Source organism: Sinohyriopsis cumingii, chromosome 18, assembly GCF_028554795.1.
Source record: "Sinohyriopsis cumingii isolate HCF-2022 chromosome 18, ASM2855479v2, whole genome shotgun sequence".
Classification (NCBI taxonomy): Eukaryota; Metazoa; Mollusca; class Bivalvia; order Unionida; family Unionidae; genus Sinohyriopsis; species Sinohyriopsis cumingii.
In genome coordinates, this window is record NC_142978.1 from 38,068,017 (window position 1) to 38,093,169 (window position 25,153).

At 35.8% G+C, this 25,153-nt stretch overlaps 1 protein-coding gene across 9 annotated transcripts in view; it reads left to right on the forward strand.

Moving 5' to 3' along the window:
- The window catches only part of LOC149776422 (histone deacetylase 5-like), a 348,169-nt gene that overhangs the window by 162,641 nt on the left and 160,375 nt on the right, over window positions 1-25,153 (forward strand). For 8 of the 9 annotated variants that reach the window (XM_089940838.1, XM_089940835.1, XM_089940842.1 and 5 more), the window contains 3 exons: window positions 7,128-7,181; window positions 11,437-11,572; window positions 20,116-20,221. In XM_089940838.1, coding sequence (XP_089796964.1) covers window positions 7,128-7,181; window positions 11,437-11,572; window positions 20,116-20,221 — 296 coding nt within the window. The remainder of the gene's footprint in view (window positions 1-7,127; window positions 7,182-11,436; window positions 11,573-20,115; window positions 20,222-25,153) is intronic. The other variant, XM_089940836.1, reaches the window with a different exon arrangement.

Genomic DNA, 25,153 nt, shown 5'->3' on the forward strand with positions numbered 1-25,153 from the left:
AACTTTTTTTATAGGGCTAAAGACATCAGCTTTTATGCCTTGACAATAGTACCTATTGGTTATTGCACACAACTTTGTTTATGGGCTAAAGACATCAGCTTTATGTCTTGACAATAGTACCTATTGGTTATTGCACACAACTTTGTGTATAGGCTGCAGACATCAGCTTTATGTCTTGACAATAGTACCTATTGGTTATTGCACACAACTTTGTGTATAGGCTGCAGACTCAGCTTTATGTCTTGACAATAGTACTTATTGGTTATTGCACACAACTTTGTTTATGGGCTAAAGACATCATCTTCATGTCTTGACAGTAGTACCTATTGGCTATTGCACACAACTTTGTTTATGGGCTAAAGACATCAGCTTTATGTGTTGACAATGGTACCTATTGGTTATTGCACACAACTTTGTTTATGGGCTAAAAACCTCAGCTTTATGTCTTGACAATAGTATCTGTTGGTTACTGCACACAACTTTGTTTATGGGCTGCAGACATCAGCTTTATGTTTTGACAATAGTACCTATTGGTTATTGCACACAACTTTTTTTATGGGCTAAAGACATCAGCTTTATGTGTTGACAGTAGTACCTATTGGTTATTGCACACAACTTTGTTTATGGGCTAAAGACATCAGCTTTATGTGTTGACAATAGTACCTATTGGTTATTGCACACAACTTTGTTTATGGGTTGCAGACATCATTTTCATGTCTTGACAATAGTACCTACTGGTTATTGTACACAACTTTGTTTATGGGCTAAAGACATTATGTGTTGACAATAGTGCCTGTTGGTTATTGTACACATCTTTGTTTATTGGCTAAAGACATCAGCTTTATGTCTTGACAATAGTACCTATTGGTTATTGTACACATCTTTGTTTATGGGCTGCAGACATCAGCTTTATGTCTTGACAATAGTACCTATTGGTTATTTGCACACAACTTTGTTTATGGGCTGCAGACATCAACTTTATGTTTTGATGGTAGTAGGTGTAGAGATTCATTTATTTTTCAAAGTAACAAATTTACCAGTTACAGAACTGAAGTTGGTGATTGAAATGTTCTGTGTTATTTTGCTTCATATTGCTGCAAGATTTTTTTCAGCCAGCCATTTCATGAGTAAATACAATTCAAGTCAGCTTGCTTCATGATTTTCCAAACTACTTATGTTTTGCTTACTTTTGTATTTAAGCTTTGTTTCTTAGGTTTTGCAGTCATGGATCAGAAGATGTTATGGGATGGCCAGCTGTATGTCATCTGCCATCCAATCTATATCTGTCTGTTAGCAAAAGTTTGTTAATGCTGCTCCAGCTAAACTGCTTGGACAATTACTATTTACACTCACTAATCCAAAGGCAGTTCAAACAAAGAAATGGTTTTATCTTGTATTCCAGGAAATTCTTTTTGATACTTGAGAGCTAGCCCCTTTGAAGGAAATCTTGTTACCTCACATGTCCCTTTTGTCTATCTGTGTTTGGTAGAAACCACAACAATATACGCATTACCTAATGTGTCATTAGATTTTACCAGGCACTTACTAGGTCGTCCGTACCTTGGTTTGTTTTTTTGTGCATTTTTAACTGTTTCAGTGGGTAGTGTCATAATTGGGTTATTACATGATAATATTTGTCCCTGTAATTGCTATATTTTTATGTTTTTTTCAACCTTTTTTTTATGCTGTGCCAACTTTTTGTTTGGTTCCATGTAACCCTGCAAATTTTGAAGGTATCCTACAACTTTACTTTATGCAAAAACTACTATTATAATTGTCAGATATTTAAGCAAGAAATTTGTTTGCCTTTTGTTAAGAACTACTTTTGTCATGTAAAGTTTTTTCCCCTTTATTTTATATAACATTTCATTTCGTTATTTTTTATGATCTAGCCATTGGAGGTATGTAAAACAAATGTAATTGTAGATCTGCATAACCAAAATATATCAAGTAATTGGTTAGAAATAGTATTTGCTGTAATGCCTAACTTGCCTTGATATGTGCACAGCTCTTTTAGGTCATAACTTTGTGACAATATCCATTACTAAATGCACATAAATCATCTTGCCCTCACATCATGATTTCAGCTTGCCCTGTACAAAGGAAAAACATAAATCATCTTGCCCTCACATCATGATTTCAGCTTGCCCTGTACAAAGGAAAAATCTGCTAAAATCCAGAAGATTTAAGATCTTTTGGGAATATGACACTGTGCTGTTGTCACATTACCATGTAACTTTATGTGTTTGATAGCACTAAATAGTTTTCAGTTATGGCTGTGGTCAGTGATGTACCCTCTCACCTTTGAAGCCATCTGCTGTTAAAATAGAATTCCATCACCATCAATGTGTATACATTCTTACTCTCCCTTAGACTAGAGAAACTGAATTATTAATATGATTAGAATGGCAAGGCTTGATTATTCAGCTGTTACCCCACCCCATCACTAATCTCTTCCCACTCCCTCACTGCATACAAATCCATAAAACTCAAACAACCCATACAGAACAAAATTAAAGACATTTGATATACAAGGCAGTAACATTTTCATCCCATATATTACTCTGATGAACAAGAGAGTGGGCTATAAATGGAACAGTGTTCCACAAAATCAGATGCTACATGTATTCAGTATTTGGTAAATGCCTTAAAATCAGAACCAAAATGGTATTCCATATCCAATTATACATACATACATACATACATACATACATACATACATACATACATGCATGCATGCATGCATGCATGCATACATACAGACAGACAGACATGCATGCATGCATGCATGCATGCATACATACATACAGACAGACATGCATGCATGCATGCATGCATGCATGCATGCATGCATACATACATACAGACATACATGCATGCATGCATGCATGCATACATACATACAGACAGACATACATACATACATACATACATACAGACATACATACATAAATACATACATACATACATACATACACTGTACATACATAGATACATACATACAGACAAACAGACATACATACATACATACATACATACATGCATGCATACATACAGACATACAGACAGACAGACAGACAGACATACATACAGACAGACATACATACATACATACATACATACATACATACACTGTACATACATAGATACATACATACAGACAAACAGACATACATACATACATACATACATACATGTGATGGGAACATTCTTTATTTATAACATCATTTATGTATGCTTGATAAAAGATTGTTGTGGGCTGTTTTTACCTCATGAAACTTAATCAGATAATGATCTTTGAGGTGCTAATGCAGGAACTATGTTGAATACGTTATATAAGGACACTGAGAGACATGTGACCACAGTATATTCAGAAATAAAAACAAAATTCAAATTCCAAGTTTTATAAACAAACACTAAGTTATGATGGGTCTTGAGATATTTATTATTTGCTCCTGGACGCTGTGGATCTTTTGGGACATGAACTTTGTTTATTCTTGTGCTTATCATTGATAAATGCCCTGCAAACACTGTGTAAAAAGTAATGGATGCTTCAAGTCTTCATCAAACTTGGGTTCATCAATAGAAAATTTACGATAATGATGTTTATATATTTGAGGAAACAGAAAATAATGCACTTTTCTTAATTGTGTCCATATTTCTCAAGATCCGGGCCAAATGCCATTTCTGCCAGTAATATGCATAAGATGTGATACTTTGAAATTATCTGTTGAAGTGCACATCTGGTTTTGCTTTGTATCAGCCAAAACATAACCTTGATAATGCAGAGATGCCGTTCAGTCTGGATTCTCCAGAAAATTTTATGAATTTTTGCTGAAAAATCTGCATTCTGTATGACAGATAAAATTTAATAAATGAAAATTTGGGGGGATACAAATTTGAATGGAAGTTTTCTATATGGACTGGTAATTGAGCACCATTATGATAGACAGTTATATAGGATATGGTTTTTCAGTGTAAAAACTTGAATACAGATAACTTCAAACACACCAAGTGAACTATTATTAGTTGAAAAATGGCAGGAGAGATGAAGATGAAAGGTAGATGCAGATAATTCATGAAGAACACTGCTTGGGAGAAGCCCTAATCATTACAATTTTTGCCCATTTGTCTTTTCCATATCCTGCATTTGCCTTAAATCATTGATAGTTACCATAATTCCACATTTTTGTTGTAATAGTTTAATTGTGCGAAACTCAAATGATGTCATTAAATCCTGATCTGGTCATTCAGTTTTGTTCTATACTTCATCAACAGCTTTCTTCAGCATTCATTCAATCTTTTTCAAATCCTTCCATAGCCTTTTGAGCCTTTCTCATATGTCCTCATTTTATTGTTGACACATTTGATCTCTTCCTTGGTCTAGGAGATAGATTCATGGAGCATTGCAATCTCAGCATCTGTGTCTATCATATTTTTGTGAAGAATGTCACACTTGCTGTTTCTGGATTATAATGGTCATATGATACTCGTCAATCTCACTCAAACAAGTCAACCCTGAACCCAGCATCATGATAATGACACCGACTGAAGATAAGTCACCCCTGAACCAATCATGATGTAAATGGCTGAGAATGAAGACAAGTCACCCCTGAACCCAGTATCATGTAAATGGCCCAGATTGAATTACTGCCCCGAGATCTATTGATCTATGTCTATCATGTTTTTGTTAAGAATCTCATCCTTGACTGGTTCTGGATCATGATGGTCTTTGGATACTCTTCATTCTCACTCATAAACCAGTCACCCCTGAATCCATCATTGTGTAAATGGGCCAGAATGAAGACTAGTCATCCCTGAACCCAGTATCATGTAAATGGCCCAGACTAAATAACTGCCCCAAGATCCAGCAAGGCTGCCATAGCAGCCATTTTGCCATCACTCGTGCAGAATTGAATGTTATATCAACATGGGGTTTGACCAAAATATTTTTTTAATGTCTACATGGTCCTTAATGAAGATGGTAATGACTTGAAATCCAGTCTGGCCACCATGGCAGCCATTTTGAAAATCTTGTTCTTGTTTTGGGTTTCGATGCCATTTCTCAGCCCAAGATAGGCTAATCATGAAGGACACCATAAAGAACCACAGATCCATGGGATACAGTTGCATGAGTACTGCTTGATTCAATTTGAACAAGGGACAGCTCATTGTGATTCATGCAGGACAAGCAACAGCTAATTATAGGTAACCAATGAAACAGAAAGCAGAAATAATGCTGTTGCTCATTCATTGGTCATGTGTTTTGCTTTGTACTCAAAGTTTATTTGCTTTATACACAAAGTTCATAGATTTTGGTTAAATCAAGCCAATGATCTTTATTGGAGAGACCATCTGATGGAACCTCAGCAGGGGGCTGAATAATTTACCAGAGTCTTTCAAGCACTTCAGAATGAAAGCAACACATTTCTTTCACATGTATGAGAAGTCCATTGAGTAACTAAGAGTATGGGAGGTGATGATCTAGAATAGTTGGGGTCCCAGGTATGAGGCTATCCGATTTTTGTTTTTAGATCAGGTTAGGTTTAAAGTTGATGCTTAATAATGCAATACATACAAACAATACTAATGACAATCCATGGGTCAAACATTTTCCTTTTACTTTTATCTACATAACAAATATTAAATTATGTGATGAACATAAAACAGCACAAATATAACACATTGAAAGTGAGCCTCATTACTAAAGTTCTTTTAAAACCATGTCTGTAATTTATTTGTAAACTTTTCAGCATATATACTGTATTAGGAGAATTGCATCATCATTTGCCAAGGGTTTACTTGCACCAAAATAAATCATTTTCTCCATGTATCATTCAGCAACTTGATTTTCTAATGGCTTTTTAAACACTTTTTTAAAACTAGACTTTATTTTTATCCAGTAAGTAATTAAGAGATATGTTCATTTCGTTCAAAGAACTATGAAAATATTGCATTGGTTCAGGTTTATTATCAATGAACATGAGGTTTGTGCTGACATTTTTTTCCTTCATTTCAGCAGTATAGAACCCATAAACTTGTCAGGAAAAAATCCCTTCCATAACAGGAATTATTGTTTTGATTATAAAATAAATTATCACAAATTGCACATTATTCAGCTAGGTTGACACACAGACACGAAGTCCCCAATCCCTCCAAACAGGGATGTTCCACTCTGATTGCCACAGGGAAGTTTGCTCTCCACTTCATCCCTCCTCCTCTTACTTTTCCAACTCATTGCTCATTTTTGTTCTTATTGAAACCACCTGATTGTAGGGAAGAAAATAAATCTAAATTTTATGATAAAAGTATATCTCTCCTTTTATTAAAAGACAAAATCTCTTTTTCAAAATCTTTATCATTAACCATTGTGGATATACTATATTAAAAACCTACATCCAGTCATGATTTGCAAGTTACATATTTTGGAATTAGGTTCTATGAACTTTACTATAAAAAAAAACCATAACCGGGAACAAAGTGGGTCCCAGTTTTTTTGTTTTTTACATGTGACTTTTACAAGTTTTTGAATGTAGATTTACAGTGAGTACTATCTAAGTTACAGTACCAGACTTCATATGCAGGGATTGGTTCATTCATTTCGTTAGTAATATTTAGAACTGGTCGTCTAATCTCCCACCTGCTACTGAAATTCACTATTGCTATAACTGTCTAGAAAAATTACAGTTATTCAATATATCTACGTTGTTGTTTTTAATCAATTACCAAATTGAAATAAATGGACATTATACTTGTGCAGATTTTCATAGATTGTTGATGGTAGTTGATTAGACATAACAGATTTAGCTTCATGAGTGAAGTTGTTTTCTAACATAATTGCATTTTCTTGTGGACTAAATAAATTGGATGAAAGCAGGCAAGTAATGTCTGTGTTCATTAATTATTGTGTGATTAGTTTGCGTTGTGACTTAACAAGTTGCCTGGTTGTATTGTGTGTGTGGATTTGGTTACATGGGCATGGAGTTTATTTTCTTTGTATAATTTTGGACACTTGATGAAATATTTTTTGTAGATTTTTGGACAGTAAAAAATTATTTTTTGCCATCCGAAAACAAACAGGAAATATGATAGTGTGTTGTTACATAAAATATTACATTTAATTACAGCAAATGCTCTTACATCAAAAGCAACAAGAATATTTGGAACAACAGAATACATACGTAAGTTTGATCTTGTCTTAATTTTCATCTCTATTAATGCCTTGGTATTAGATAATCTCCAACAATGTGCTGATTCAATCCTTACACTGTGTCAGTTCAGTCTTTACAGTGTGCTGATTTAATCTTTACAATATGCTGATTCAGTCCTTACAGTGTGCCGATTCAATGCTTACAATGTGCTGACTCAATCCTTACAATGTAGATTCAATCCTTACAATGTACCGATTCAATCTTTACAGTGTGCCAATTTAATCTTCACAATATGCCGATTCAGTCCTTACAGTGTGCTGACTCAATCCTTACAGTGTACCGATTCAATCTTTACATCTTTGCTAGCCATGGTTCTGATAACCCTATCTACACCTTGGTGGATTGAACAGCTATATTGGTGCTTTGTCCTAGCGGATATCTATTGGATTTCATGTGTTAACTCGCTTAGTATATAATGCCAACTAACCAATAGCATGATTCATTGTAGATCCGTTGAAAATGATGGATGCAATCGACCTAAAATGGATACTTTGTAAGTTTAACATCGAAAGTATGTCTGTGTACCAGAGTGACACCATTACATGTGTATTTGAGTGAAAGGTATTGGTGCAGATATGGACAGACAGTGGAAAATTGCTTATCTATCAGCCCATTCAAGTTGTGTGCTCCGCTTGTCTCGATCACATAGGAGCAGTGTTCAAATTTGAGCACGTTAATTTTGATTTGATGCGGTGGCTTGTGAAGATGTCTTTACAATGTCTGATTCAATCCCTACAATGTGCTGATTCAATCTTTACACTGTGCTGATATAATCTTTTCAATGTGGCGTTTCAATCCTTTCTGTGTGCAGATTCAATCCTTACAATGTTCTGATTCAATCTTTATGGTGTGCTGATTCAATCCTTACAATGTGCTGATTCAATCCTTATGGTGTGCTGATTCAATCCTTACAATATGCTGATTCAGTCTTTATGGTGTGCTGATTCAATCCTTACAATGTGCTGATTCAGTCTTTATGGTGTGCTGATTCAATCCTTACAATGTGCTGATTCAATCTTTATGGTGTACTGATTCAATCCTTACAATGTGCTGATTCAATCTTTATGGTGTGCTGATTCAATCCTTACAATTTGCAGATTCAGTCTTTATGGTGTGCTGATTCAATCGTTACAATTTGCAGATTTAATCCTGCATAGGCACTCAAAAGTGAGCACATACATCCCTTAGGATGGCCAAATTCATTTGACTGAGGATCAGTCTTTCCTCTCCTGCAATACATAGGGATCACATTTCTGATGGCATTGTTATTTGTCATCATACAAATTTTGTGGTTAATTCTGTTACTCTGACACAGATTGTATATTCAGTCATGAAACCTGATGGGTGTACTCACCACTGCCATAATTTGTTGTGTTGGCCTGCTTTTATACTCCAGCGATTACGTAAGTTTTTGCATTTAGCCCAGTTACTCGGACACTGTTATGTGCAGTCGTGAACCTGGATGGGTATATTCATCTTGGAGGATGCTACACACCACATACAAAAGGTCATTGTGACCTTCTATCCATGTCCATCAGTTCCATTAAGTTCTTCCATTTAGCTCAGTTTCTCAGACACTGTTGTATGTACATTCTGGCTGAGCATGTTAATCATGGAAGCTTGAGGTACCACCAGCAAAAGTATGTCATGGTTACCCATTTTTAAAGCTTCAGTCATTACACCAAGTTTTTGCAATTAGCATTGTTTTTCTGATACCATGTAGTCATGAAACCTGATTAATGTATTAATCTTGGAAAGATAGTCACAGTAATATTTGATATGGTCCATTGACTACATTCAGGTTTGCATGTAGCTCATTTATTCTGACAGTCTGATGTTACTCATTAAATTTCATGGGTGTTTATCTTGGAGTATACTGCTCATCATGGGTAAAAGTAGGTCACTGTTTAATGTTTGTATTTATGATAGGAATATTAATCAGCTCAGTAAATTACCATTAAGGTTAGATGGACCTACTTTTCTTGCTTAGTGACAATGTCAATGCAAGGTCTGCCTATTATGATACAGCTAAGCAGGTGTGATCTAGCATTCCATGGATTTCTTGTCTCAAAGGGTTCCTTTGAAAATATGGCTTTCTATGTTTCAGGTTCAAAATCTATTGGGTTGAAATTATTTATCATTATTCAGAATATTTCTTCTAATTAATAAATAACAAGATTATGATGCAGATTGTCTTTATGCTTGTTGTTGTTGTAGGGTTTAAAGCCATTTTTTTCAGCACAAGATAGGCTATACATGGCGGCCAGTCTAAATGATGGAGGAAGAACCCGGGAAAACCCGGAAAGAACCACCAACCCACGAGAAGCAACTGGCATGCTTTCTCACATACTCACTTTGGTCGATTCCGAGACTCGAACCTGCACAGACAGACAGAGGACAGAGGTGAGAGTGCAGTGATCAGTAACGATGAGCGCTTTAGACCACTTGACCACTAAGGGCCCAGACTCTTTATGCTTGTAATGATGACCAGCTGAAGGTCCTTTCTTCCTACTTGTTCAGTAACTGGCTTTCAGTCTTTTCAAAGCACCATTTTATTTATTGTATGCTACTTTTTGGCAATTTAGACCTTTTTAAGTGTATATTTTCAAATCTACGATTTTAGTGGCAAAAATGCTACACCTCCACTCCCCTGACATTAAGATGCGGTCATCTTCTCTTAAATTCCTTGTTTTGTGTCCTGTATACCTTGACAAATATCTTATTTATTTATTGTGCTGATAAATTCAGAGTTGCTGTCACATTTTTAATTATAATTTCTCCATAAATATAAACTTAAAGTTTGATGGGTTTGGAATCCAAGCATAATTTATGAGTGAGTCAGGGTAGTCTGTGGTGTACACCATTATAGTTTACGATGTAAATGACTGTGTTATACCAATAAGATCTTTGAATCATGGCACCCAGGAAGCAAACAGTGTTTATTGCAGTCATTATCATGTCGTTCAGGATGTTGGCAAAGATGTTGAATCAGTGTGGCGCATGGGGATTGTAGAATTAATTATCTAACTTCTCATCCATCATGAGTCTGTCCATTTACACTTCTGTAACCATATTAGCTCAGCAACCCTTACTGGTGTGTACAGTAATTGTCTCATTGCCATAGATCTCCTTTTGGTGAGTTTTATCTCGTTGACTCTTTTGGATGGAGTTATGGCCCTTGGTAATTTAACTTGGTATCTTAATGTGTGTTGTTGCTTGTAACCTGCATAGCTGTGCAACACTTAATGGTGTGTACATTGTGTCTTAGTTAGATATCATTTAATGGGTTTTGTCTTGTTGACTCCATTTGGACAACGTTATAGCCTTTGGTAATTAACTCGATATCTTCATATGTGTACATTGTCTCATAGTTCTAGATGTCCCTTTAATGAGTTTTGTCTCTTTCACTCCATTTTGGAGGGAGTTATGACCTTTGGTAATTAACTTGATATCTTTATGTGTGGTATTGCTTGTAACCTGCATAGCTCTGTATCCCTTAATGGTGTACATTGTCTTATAACCCTAGATGTCCCATTGATGGGTTTTTTCTCATTGACTTCATTTTGGACAAAGTTACAGCCTTTGGTATATAACTCAATATCTTCATTGGTGTGTACATTGTCTGGTAGTTCTATATGTCCCTTTGACGGGTTTTGTCTCATCCACTCCATTTTGGACAGAGTTATGGCCCATGGTAATTTAACTCCATATCATTATGTGAGGTATTGCTTGTAACCTGCATAGCTTTGCAACCCTTACAGATAATTTCATACCATTTGGTAGATAAATTACCTGTAGCATATTGATGTTTTGTAAAGGTTATATATTTTTAGGTCCAATTTTAATGGAGTTGTTTCTTTTTATTCCATCAGTATTTAATCTCAATCAACGCAGATCCGTATAAACAGCGTATCTTAGGAACCATTTAATATATTGTAATGCAGTTTGCCGTGTAAATGGTCTCACATGCCTTGTATAGATTTGTTGCCCATGACAATTTTTTTCATGTGATATATACCATAATAGTAAAAATCTTTATGTTGCCTTTAGATTTTGTCTTTGCAGTTCCTTATGCATTCTTATAATTGGTGATCTTTCTTTCCTTATTTATGAAATATGTTTTGCAATTTAACTAAATATTTTTGGAAGTTTGTCTAGACGTATCAGATGTGTGTGCTAAGTGTGCTTGCTTGACTTTAAACTTTTCTTAAAACTCTTTTTCCAGCAAATGGTATTGCTTCAGAAGCAGCAAGAGTATTTAGAGCAACAACAGAAGTTGGAAGAAAGGCAGCGGATGGAAAAGGAACTTCTTGAAAAGGAGAAACTAACCCAGCTCAAAAACAAAAAAAAAGATGAGGAGAGTAAGTGTGTGTAAAGTAGATAAACACTGAGATTATGTTTATTTTCTTACATTCAATCTCTGTTTTGATATAAATTTTTCTTTAGAAAGTCTATTTTAATCCTTGCAGGTTTTTTCACCTCATGGAAACCCAGTCATGATCTTTTATGAATTTTTATGACATTTGTCTAACTCTGTCCTCATTGCCTGCCCTTATCTTGGATTTTAGAAATTGTTGTAAACTTTATTTAGTAAGCAGCCATGTATTACCAGTAAAAGATCACTTGTGTAATTTTCTCTTGTATTTATTTTATTTCATAGTGGCCTCTCTCATGGGGTCTTCCACATAGCTACAGTCCCATTGTCACCTAGAGTACAATAATTAGAACATATCAGCACTGTTTAGACTATGGGGTCACTAAAGACATTGTATGCCAGCTCCCTTGGACCAGTACTGGATAACCCATCACTAGATGCAGATGCTTTTATAGGATATGGTGATCCTTTCCTTAGTCAAATAGCTTTTACTGGACAGTGTCATTGGATGAAAGTTGGTTGTGGACCATGGGTTCAGTGATATGTTTTCCTATTATACACAGTCCAGAACCTGCAGCATAAATATTGTCCAGCACCCGGTTACACCAATTTCAGCCTCTGGTCTGCCTCCAGAATTCTGTCTTCAGCTAGCTCTATCAATGGCCTCTTACAAAATTCCCAAATCTGTCAATCTCTTGACCAAGAAAACTAACCTTGTTTCAAATAACTCTCACAGTCTGATCAAGTCAGGATGAGACTGTCCAACCTTCTGTAGTGCACATGGACCAGAAATCCTTTCTCTACATGAAGCAACTGGTTCACATTTTGTATTCATTGACTCCATGCTTGTCATAGTCTTGTATTCATTGACTCCATGCTTGTCATAGTCTTGTATTCATTGACTCCATGCTTGTCATAGTCTTGTATTCATTGACTCCATGCTAAAGAACTGTTATGAGGCCAATATGCAGTCTTTTGCACTGCCAGCTAGAGGAGGTCAAAAAAAGTTTTCCAAAGTTGCAAACTACATGTAGCCCCAGTGACTCAGAACACCGCATCATTCCTAAGATAAAAGGACAGAAAAGGTGGAAAAATCTCTCCAAGACATGCCAGTCAGCTAAACCTAATTCTGATTAATCCATTCTCCTCAATGTGAACCTAGTTTCCTAGAGAAAGTGACATTAGGACTTGGGAAGAGAAGGATCGGTTTTGACCCAAAAGCTGCTCCCAACAGCTTTCACTTAGAAAGTGATATTTTGCCCATGCCACCCCTTTCCAGTATGGTATGTGGATTGTGCTGTAAAGCTTTCAACACTTCACTACAAATTGGGGGAGACTCTGCCCAGATGATGAACAGTGTCCTTTTGGATCTTGATGATTGAATTCATTCGAAACAAACCCAATGGAATGTAAGGTAAGACCACATTCTCAGCCAACACTTTCGGGCAGCCAGGTTAGGCATCTGATCTCCAGACTCAGTCCCCTGTAGCTGTTTTGGTAGAGGGCCTTACCAGTAAATGAGGTCTTCAAAAAATCATAGATTTTGCTGTACACTTCAGAATCACTTCCAAACCTGTGAAACTAGAGTGCCTGGATGACATCCTTCATAAGTATATGGTGTGAAGCCCTATGTAGCATGCAATGAAATTCTTTGATATGCTCTTGCTTCATGTTGGAGTACTTCTCAACAACGGCAAATTCTTTGCCTTTCTGTCCCAACATTTCACTCATTTTATCCAGGGATTCAAAACCTCTTAGTTCAGATTTCATCTTCCCATGAATGTTGAGGACCACCTTGGTGGTTTTCCCCAACCTGTTTGTGGTTTCTTACTGCACTTTTCTATGTTGTTCATGAGACCCTTGGGGATCACCTTTCTTTCCCCATGGTGGATGAAACTTTGCCTACTGGACCAGATGATCATAGTTTTTGAATATATAAGGTTCCATCTCAGTAAATAGGAGGACCTCCTTTTTCTTATGGCTGACACTTTGCTATGAGATAAACTGCTGAAAATCACAGGCTGTACATATATCAACATGACTGGCAGGGGCACCCAGTTTTCAGGAGACAGGGTTTTGGTCCTGCAGGAGTGCGCTATGTATGTCAGATTCCTGAAGATGAAGGCCATAACAGATGCCTTTCAATTGCAGAGACAGATGTGATGTGGAATTGGTCTTCTTATTCTTCCCTACAAGGTGTCAGTCAGTTATTTCAGAAGGCAAGGGGGGGGGGTATCAAGTCGTTGGAGCTCATTGTTCTCATTTCGGATTTTCTCAAAGATTCAACATCAACAAAATTTAATTCAGGTTCACTGCATCTCAGAATCTTGCTTGCTCCCTTCAGGCAAGAAAAAAGATCATTGACCTCCTTAATTTAGTTGTAGGGATAGCCAAGCAGGTTTGCAAGTGACTTAGATGTTCAACCTGCATGCCTCAGTCCTTATCAAACAATCCCAATCCAAGCATTTTTCCAAACAAGTGGCAGACAGAATTGTTCAGCCAAAAGCTTTGACTTTATTTAAAAATTGATTGTATCCTTGAAAAGTCCATCAATTTGTTGAATTTTGCCCAAAATGTCTTCTTGAATTTATCTGAAGGGATACACAAAATATCAACTGAATAATAAGTTATATCACTAATCAGAACACTGGTTATTTGTATATTTTCTAAATATAATAATTAAAATAAGTAAAATCATATAAAATTGGATATCAAGATATGACACTAGTAAAGGTAGTTGTCAGATGGATTAGTGTCTGTCTGCATTAGTTTTGCAGTTATGTGTTTTCTTTTACTTTTGTACCAATGTATGCAGTGAAAAACCTAGTAATATATGGAGAAAGTCCTTGAAAACTTCTAAATAGCTTGTCAGAAACCTTTTCTATGACTACATGAACCTTGAAGTAAACCCATCCCTTTAAAAGCCTATCAAAGGAAATGGAGATATTTCTCGCAGTAGTGTGAACAAAGATATACCTCTGGTCTCATAAGTAGCAAACTACTGTTCCATACTTTTGCATGTATTTTGCCATCATCGGACATGGGCCCAAGCAAAGACGTCAACCCTCTTGCTAATTTTGACATGTCTTGACCAAAGCCTTCAGCTCTTCCCCTAGCTGGCTGGTCATTTTGACCTTATGCTTTCATTGAAAGACTTCTTAAAATGTCTGGTTGGTCCAAAATGGAAATTGTGCAAGCATGATAAACAATATGGCAACCATGGGAGCCATCATGAAAGTCTTGTTATGGATACATTTCCACCAGAAGACTCCTTATGAAGTCTTCTTGGTCCTAAATGAAGTCTACTTGGTCCTAAATGAAGTCTTCTTGGCCCTAAATGATGTTTTCTTGGTCCTCAATGAAAATGGTGTCAGATAACAGCTGATTTGAATAGCTTGTTATTGCTGAAATATATTAGACATGGTTTCAGTGCTCAGCAGGAAGAAAGAAATGGTCTTGTCTTGAATTCCTGTTCTTTTCAGCCAGTAGAGCATCATTTCTTTCAGGGGACTCTTGTTTTGATAATACTTACCCAGTCATAATATGGGCGCACCCTATCAAACCCTCCACACAGTTACATTCTGGAAGAGCATGCACATCCATTCCAATAGTGATTATGATTTAATGCCAGCCTTTCTGTTGAAGTAGGGGTCCTGAGTGGCCGAGTGGTCTAAAGCGCTCACCGTTATGGATCACTGCCATCTCACCTCTGTCTGCGTGGGTTTGAGTCTCTGATTCTGCTAATGTGGTTATGTGAGAAAGCTTGCCAGTGGGTCGGTTCTTTCCGGGTTTTTTCCGGGTTCTTCCTCCACCATTAATACTGGCCGTCATGTATAGCCTATCTTGCGCTGAAAAATGGCGTTAAACCCTACAACAACAACAACAACTGTTGAAGTAGAGACCACTCTCATCTGACTTCATCTCAGCAGACCACTTTTTAACAATTTTGTTGCAAATTCATGCCAAAGATTTGAATGTAGCTTGGAGTGGCTGGAGTTGTGAATGTACTCTGAGTTAAGATCAAGCACGTGTTATATATAAAACAATTTTTACCCCCAAAGCAGGTTCAACTAAATAACTTTAGGATAATAACATAATGGGTTTGAAACTAGATTTGATGCCGTTATGGCTTCTTTTACTTTGAACGTTGCACTTCAATTCCATCATATTGTCAAGGGTATACATGGCATGTGGACACATTTCTAGTTTAGGTTATAGTGGTAGAGAATAAATGTTCCTTTTACACATTTCTAGTCAATGTTATCCTAATCAAAACAGTTGCTAAAGATGTATATATCTGTCATTTAATTTTGGTATGACAGTTTTACATTAGACTAAAGCTTCTGTGGTGTCAGTTAGTTTGTTTAGAATTCAGTACCGTATATACTCGCGTATAAGCTGAAAAATTTAGGAAAAAAATAAGGCCTGGAAGAAGGGGGGTTGGCTTATCTGTGGGCCAAGGTCCAAGTCTGAAATTTTTAATGCTTTTTTCCCTCGATTTCCAGTATTTATTGTTTCTGTTGATCGCCGAAGATGAGATCACATGCCTAATGATGCCACATGGCTCATGAGATTTGTGCTGTCGTGAAGTGAAACAAATTTATTTTTTCTAACTTAAGTGGTAGGATAATGAAGGAAAAACGTTTTAACATACTTGACATCTGTTTGACAGATGTCCATCCACCAGAAAATGCAGCCATACGTGTTATTTGAGCCATGGTGGTACATGTATTTTCCAAAAGAACTGCCATATTAGTAATCTCCAGTCAAGTATTTAACCCTCAGCTAATCAGTAATCATTAAACTCTGTGGTATCGTACAAATGCACGCTAGCTTATTTCAGTGTAAATATGAAAAGAATCTACATAAAAAAATAAAAGAATTACGATACTGAAGGTATATACGACAAACATTTTGATAGAGAGTAGAAATACATGTATGATAGTCTTAAAGGAACAATAGCGAGAGGTTCCATAGGGGTTTGTTGCGCGCACGCTTAGGAGGGGTAAATAACGGCAATATACGAGTCAGTGTGAATAATTGTAAAACAATATAATTTGTGGGATTTCTTTGACAGGTGTTTTAGAAGTAATCGGCAGCCACAGTTTATATACTACTGTTGTTTAGTTGTTTGTAAAGCAAAGTGGTTTGTTAGTGGTAGAGTTTTGTACAATAGCTACCATATGCTTAATCGGTGGTAAATGCCTCAGGGATAATAGGTTTGTTTTGTTGCACAATGCCAATGACTTTACTAATACATGCCGACTCTCAGATGTATTGTTTATTGAGATATGGTAGTGGACATGGTTTCTGCTCAAAGTTATAAACTGTCACAATACTTGAATAATGTCCACGCTGAAACCAATCATATTTTGATCAATTGAATCACACTACCGGTAGTTTAAAAAAACCACACAAATAAACAACAATGATAAGTAATTATCAAATACAAATTGATAACCAACCACACATGGACATAATTACAGGATAAGGTATATAAATAGTATACTACCACTATAAGAAATTATTTCAGTTTAATCTGTCTAGAAGTTTATATTCTATTCAATCAGATAAAATGAATAGTCTTGGAAGTAAAAGAAAGCGTTCTGCTTATGATGCAGCATTCAAACTTAAAGTTATTGAATATGCAGAAGCAAATAACATCTGTGCTGCAGCACGCAAATTTTTTGTGAACAAGAAGCAAGTACAGGAATGGCGGAAAAGCAAAGCAGATTAGAAGAAATGCCAAAATCCAAGAAGGCTCGTCAGACTGGGATTGCCTCTTTCCCTGAATTGGAGAAAGAACTCAGTGATTTTGTAAGTGAACGTCGACAAAATGGATACATTGTCACACGAACTGCAATTCGTCTACGTGCTATGCAGATGGCGAAAAATGATAAATGTAAGTTGGCAGATTCAAAATTTGTTGCATCAGCCGGCTGGTGTTCTCGTTTTATGAACTGGAATGGTTTCTGCCTCAGGCAGTGAACGAAGATAGCACAAAAGCTACCAAAAACCTGGAAGAAAAAATTGAATCATTTCAGCAGTTCATCATTAAATGCAGAAAGGAGTGCTCATTTGAACTATCACAAATTGGAAATATGGATGAGATGCCTATGACCTTTGACTTACCAAGCAATAAAACAGTCAATGCTGTTGGTGAGAAAACTATTCTGATAAAAACGACCGGCCATGAAAAAACGCATTTCACAGTTGTATTGGCCTGTTTAGCTGATGGATCAAAGCTGCCACCTGTCATCATTATTAAAAGGAAGACGCTGCCGAAAAGCATGAAATTTCCTGCTGGTGTCATCATTCGTGCACAGCAAAAGGGATGGATGGACGAAAGTGGAACAATTGAATGGTTGGAGAAAGTATGGAACAAGAGACCAGGTGCAATTCTTCGGAAACCTTCAATGCTTGTATGAGATATGTTTCGTGCACACAAGACCGATGAAGTAAAAAAGGCCGCAAAGAAAATGAAAACAACACTGGCTGTGATACCAGGAGGTTTAACGTCAGTGTTACAACCTCTTGATGTCTGCCTTAACAAACCTTTTAAGGACAAGTTACGAAAAATGTGGGCAGAATGGGTTTGTTCAGGGGCTGTGAAAATGACAAAAGGCGGGAATTTAATGAAGCCGGACATCGATTTGGTCACCAAGTGGGTAAAAGAAGCATGGGACTCAATTCCATCAGAAATGATTGCAAAATCATTCAGGAAGTGCTGTATCAGCAATGCCATGGATGGAACAGAGGATGATGCTACATTTCAATCCGACAGTGATGAGGAGAGCGAGAAGGAGAATGACACACTATCAGATGACCATGATGACGTATATGATGAAAGCACGCCCATAACAGAAGCCGAGTTTCATGAACTGTTTGGCGAGTCTGATACAAAGCCAGATTTTGAAGGATTCTAAAAGTGATAGAACTTTTATAATTCATGATTTTAGAATGAGGATTAATTAAATTTCCATTAAGACATAACACTTTAGAATTGTTTTTATTTCAACATATAAATTAGCTTTCTTACTTTCATTTTATATAATAATGTGATTTGCCTAAATAAACGTATTCAGAACTCACTTTGTGCATCTTGTGATGTACTTGTAGTCTAGAAATTATGGGTCGGCTTACACGCGGGTCATGCACTTTATAACAGTTTTACCAATTCAGTTTGGGGGGATCGGCTTATATGCAAACGGGCTTATACGCAAGTATATACAGTATATTTTTGTTTGAGTGATGGTTTCCAAAGGAGATGGTCTTGACACAAGAAAAGAACACTACCTATCTCAAAAACTACACAGCTGGGAAAGATGTGATGAAGATGGATTGTTGGAAACTTTAATCCCTAATGACATCCTGTTAAAGAAGAACTTGTACCAGATTGATGGTGTTTAGTTTCTTTGGCAAAATTGTATTGTTAACACATTAACCCCTAGCGACGACTTTACAAGGCAGGAGGTAGTAGCCTACTGCTGAGCTCTGTAGCATCATGGTCATGCATGATACACTAAAGTGGGTGGTATTATAGAAAGGTAGACAGATGTAGCTCTACAATGATACCAAATAATCTGGAATATCTAGTTGCACTACAAAATACAGATACAAAAACCTCATTTTTTGGACCCGACTTTTTTTAACGCACAATTTGCCCGTGGTCGGAATCCCATTTTGTGTCCAGATTTTAGACTTTTTGGTCTCAGATCTAAGGCAAACCAATATGAACTGCAAACAGACAGATGAGCCTTTGCAAAAAGTAGGATGAGATGGGCATTTGGAATAAAGAGTGGTCTCCATACAAAAATAATGGCTCCGTTTAGCAAAAAAAATAAAAATAATAAAAGTCTAACTTTTACCCTTCTGCTCATGCGCGAGTCAAATAGCCAATGAAAAATGATGTTTCTAACACAACTAGGCAGTATGTTATTGAAAGATGACCGCAGATTTGGTGTTTTCGAGTCTATTCAGAAATAGCTTTCAAAATGTGTTTCCAACTCGATTTTCAGACAAAAATGGCAAAAACCTCCAGGGGTTAATGTGTTGTTGTTGTATGGTTTAACGCCATTTTTTCAGCACACTATAGGCTATACATGGCGGCCAGTATTAATGGTGGAGGAAGAATGCAGGAAATACCCGGAAAGAACCACCAACCCTCGAGAAGCTACTGGCAAGCTTTCTCACATACCCACATTGGTCGAATCTGAGACTCGAACCTACGCAGACAGAGGTGAGATGGCAGTGATCCGTAACGGAGAGCGCTTTAGACCACTTGGCCAGGGGTTAATGTGTTAAAGATGTACTAGATGCATGTGTATTCTGGATACCAGTGTTTAAAGGACGAAATTTATGGACCTTTTTCTTAAGCTCTTATTATCCCAGAGATTTGGGTTCTATATAAAGGACAAAAATGTTTCTTCAGATCAGTGTCTCATATTTTTATATTAAAGGCAAACAAGACTTGTGAACATTTGAATTTATTGTAACTTTTAGTCATTCAATTTCCCCCATCCATTGCAGGTGCAGTTGCTTCTTCAGCTGTAAAACAGAAGTTACAAGAGTTCGTTTTAACAAAGAAACAGCGCGAGGCAATGGCAAGAAATTCTCCCACTCAGTTCAGAAATTGGTATGTATCACTTTTATCTTCTTTGCAACCTCACACTCATCAAAGATTGTTGTTGTTGCCATTCCTGACTTTCAGTGAGAATTAGAACAAGACATTTGATAAACGATGCAATCACGGTTTTGGGTTTGGTCTTAATCAGATTTTCTTCTCTCTTCAAGCACCAAACCCTCAAAGAATTTGCCCTTTTTCAGTCTTTCATGAGTTGTAAAAGATATATATCTTTGCTTCAGAAAATACCATTAATTCATCTTTTTTGTTGTGTAACTTTGTGGCTGTTATAACTTTGCTCTTTTGCCTTCCTTAATGCTTTTTCTTTCAGTTTTAAGTTTTTCATTTACAAAACAAATTTAGTTTTTGTTGAGTTACGTTGATATAGATATCTGTACCAAGAGCTCAGTCTGATTTATTGTGTAACTGAGGAAGCATATGGTGTCATCATGTCCATCCATCATTCAGTTTCTACATGGACTTCTGCTGTTATGCTTCCATCTTAGAATGTGGAAGGAACATATGGAATCACCCATTTCAATCCATTCCTCACTATGTGCATTGATCTAGTTCATGTGTTTAGTATACTTTTTGTTTCGAGTATTAATTGTGTTCTTCCTTATATAGACTTATGATTATTTGTGTACTTGGAGGTAGCAAACAGCTTTTAATTATTAAAAAAAAAAAAAAATTATGGTTGGTATCACTAAAATTAGCAAGTAATTAAAGGGGATATATCATGTTAATGGTCATATATTTTGATTGTGGTTTGATTATGGAAAGTATGGCAAAAACATAAAATTTGTGGATTTAATTATATGCTTTGTATTCAAAAAAGAGAAAACAGGATAGTATGGTGAACATTTTAATATAATATTCTTGCTTTCAGATATATCTTTATGTATTATTTTTCAGTTTATCTATATTTTAATTTTGCTGAGTTTAAGTTAGTGGTGGTTTCTGGCTAAGAATGCTCTAGATTTCAAATTAAAACCAACCTTTATTTTCATGTGCATGGCATATTATGTAAAGATGATGTCCTTCCAGCCTCCAGTTACTTCTGTCTATTATCAATTTCATTTCTGAGTTCACAGCCATCTGCAGTTACAAAACATTGTAGATGGCTTGCACTTATCACATGAGAGGCCTGTTGATTTTGGGGTCAGTAGGTTAAAAGCTATGGTACTGACACTTAAAAAGAAGAAAAAGGGGGCCTGTACAATAATGTGATGTAGTTCTACACCACAAACCTTTTCTAGACTTTATGAAATGTCTTAACTTGTTATAAGTAAAATGGCCATCAATACTAGTGCCAAAAGGTCAAAGGTCAAAGTTACTGAATGAAAGACAAAAGGTTTCTGCACAAAATTATCAGTTCTCAACATAGAGGACTGTTAAGCATGGGGCAGGTGTTTAATCACTGCACATGGTATTTTTGTTTTATCATAATCATGAGGGTTTTTTTTCTCCCTTGTTGCATTTTTTTTTCTTTAAAAGAGCTTTATGACTTTTAATTTGTATTTTTATAAATTAAATTTATTACTGGGTGACAAATAATTAAAACTGACATGGTTCAAATGTGAACACCATTAATTATTCTGTTGGGTTGATGACTCTCATAATTTGCTGACAATAAAAATGCTTGTGACAAAACAACAGTAACTATTGTGACATGTTGATGGCTGTCGTAGATGATGTGCTGATAATAGGATTGCTTGTGATAATAAAATAACAGTAAGGATCCGGGTGGGTTGATTGACTTCATATGTGATGGTGCCAGTGATAAGAATGGTTGTGATTAACCACCAGCATTTATTCTGATATTTTGGTTGACTTTCATGTGTGATGTACTAATGAAAACACAAGTAATTTTTCTTATGGCTTGATTGGCCTTTAGATGTGTGCTAATGATACATGGTTGTGATGTAACACAAGTATTTATTCTGATGGCTTGATTGGCCACAATTGATTCATTGCTGATGAAGATTGGTTGTGTTAAAATACCAGTATTTTTTCTGATGGCTTGATTGGACATAATTGGTTTGCTAATGACAAGAATGGTTGTGACAATATGCCAATATTTGTTTTTTTTGTGTTGATTGGCCATAATTGGCTATGTTCTAATGACAAGAATGGTTGTGATAACATAAGATTGTGTTTGGACTGATTTAATTTATGCCATACCAAGGGAAGCATAGACCACTAGGTACCTCGGTGTATTGTTGTACTGATAATAATTAACATGCCAACTAATTGATTATTGAAATGGTGTTCAAGCCTAGGTAATGCCTGATTTTTTTTATGTATTCTTTAAACACGTACACTAAAAATGGTGTGTTCCATGTCCCCGAGCTTGCATAAACAGACACTGACTATCAGTAATTGACACACAGTATGGTAATTTAGTCAGTTTTGACATGTGGCTAGTGAAGAATTGCATCTCACCATAGAACAAACATTACCATATATGCATGCTTATAGGTTGAGACCAACAGCAAAATATACAGGTTATGTTTTGTCGTTGCTTATGTGCTAGCACATCAGTGTCTGTGTTGTTTGTTCTACTGATTACTCCTAACAAACTTGCATTAACCCAAATCTGCTATTATTTGATGGCAGATCTGAGTCTGTGTTGTTTGCAACTGGACTCCACTTTTAAGGAAGTATATATGGTAGTTGCTCTATTGACTGTTATATGTTCAATATATGAAAACTAATCATTCATTGGTTGGAGATGTAATCATCATTATTTTTTCAATAAAGATTTGAAACACATTAGAGGACTTTTAATTACTAACTTGAAAGAATAAAGTTCACAAATTGTTTTCATCCTAGTTTTGAAGTTTTATTGGGCAAATTTTCTTAGTTTTGAGTAATGTTAATTTTCATATCCTTTTGTTAGATCTGTGACACAGATTATTTTCTTTCTCGTTTGGTCGTTGGAGTCACCCAGTTTCTTATAACATCATCTTTTCAATACAATTCGTGTAAACTGTATTATTTTTGTTTCTAAATTTAATTTTATTCTTACAGATAAGTCATTATCATTCGCTTGTTTTCTATTACTAGTATTAGAAGAAATTTGGTTAAACCCACTTAAAAGTTAAAAGTGCGTATGTACCGAATTTTTATACATGTACATGTATTAGGGAAAGTGCTAATGATCCAGCCAATAGAGAGACAAAAATAGGTAAAGTTATAGACTAGCCAGAAAGCTACTTATGATGACTAAACATGACAGCCATTGTTAAAAGTAGACATGCGTCCTTTTCCTCTGGCAAAATCTGTGTGCTTTGTTTAATGTCTTAAGCTGTTGACCATGCCGACTATTCTGACACCAAACTTATTTTAAAAATTTTGAAAGTTAGAAATTCTATTGGCATTTTCCATTGACTTGTATCATAAATTAGGTTAACAAATGGACTTCTCTCCCTGTACCAAATGTGGTCAGAAATTCTGTTTAGATTGGCTTAAAATGGATCTGATTTTGGGATGTAACACTTCTGACACAAATGTTATGTCCCAGACATGATGAAAAATATTTTGATAATTATTTATTTCAGTCTGAGGATCTCCACATGCTTTTAAATGTAAATAGCTAAGCTTTCTTGGTAACTTTATCATCAGTGACTGCTCTCCTTGTGAAAAACTGGGCATTATGATGGCAGTCAAGCATGAACCCTCACTGCAAAGATGATTAAACTTGCAAATGACCTTGACATTTTTTTTTTAATTTTCTTTTTTTTTTAAATTAAAAAAATCTTTTGGTCAAGGGAAAGGTTGGCAATATTATCTTCTTTCTTGTTAACTGTATCATATAATCTCACTTTTAAGTCAAGTCCAACTGGAAACAAAAAAGACCATTATCTACCATCACATAATGCACCCGCAGATCTGGGTCTGTGCAGTTTGCAGTTGGACTCGTCTTATAAGCGAGTATTACGGTAAGTGACATCAGTACCACTGCCAGTTTTGTTCATTATTTCTTGAAATAATAACATATTGTAAAGACAAAATGCATATTTCATGACATAAAATTCTGTTTCATGCAATGAAATTCATGAGCACATGTAGTACAGTGGACCATCTCAAGGTAATCGATCTCCAAGTAGACGTAGCTACAAATGTATTAGGAGCCAGACTTATATTGAGCCAAAATTGACATAAAAATCATTGACATAAACACTTGCAGAAGGAGCTTCAAATGATTGCGACTGCGTAAATACATTTGTACAAACAACAGAAAAAGGTTTTAAAATAACATTTATATGTTAATTGTTTGTGATGATATGTCATTTTTGTCTTAAAGAATTATGAATAGAGAATTGAGATGAACAAAAAACGTGACCAGATGGGACACAAATTGCTTTCTCATTACATTCCACTTCTGATTCTTTGCATCACACAAATGTAAGGCAGGACTTTTTTGCACCCAGATGAATTAATACATCCAGGATTCCAAATTTGCATTAATGTGAATTCTGTAGGAGATAATTTGCACTGATAAATTATGTATCGCAAAAGATTGCTGTAATATTTGCTTTCTGCAATTCACTTACATATCATTTATTAATTTTATAATATGTTTTGTTCACTATTTCTCTCATGAACAGGTCATGTTATTGGTAAGCGAAATATGAAGCTTCAGCACAAAGATAAATTGCCAATTTTCTATCTATACATAGCTGCTTTACCTGTAACATTTTCTCTCCATTTTACCTTCAAGTATTTTCTTCGCTGTAATGAGTTATTTTGGGGTTCTTGGGATATAGCTCAACACACTTAGCTTTCTTTCTTCCTGTTTAATTGCCTTCTTCCTTATTGACAAGCTGTTTCTTATAACACTTTATAACTTTAAGCAGTCTGTGTGAGCATTTCTTGGCTTCTTGGAATGAAAAATATACACTTCTTTTTAGAATCTTCATTTCTGAAGATACGATTTTA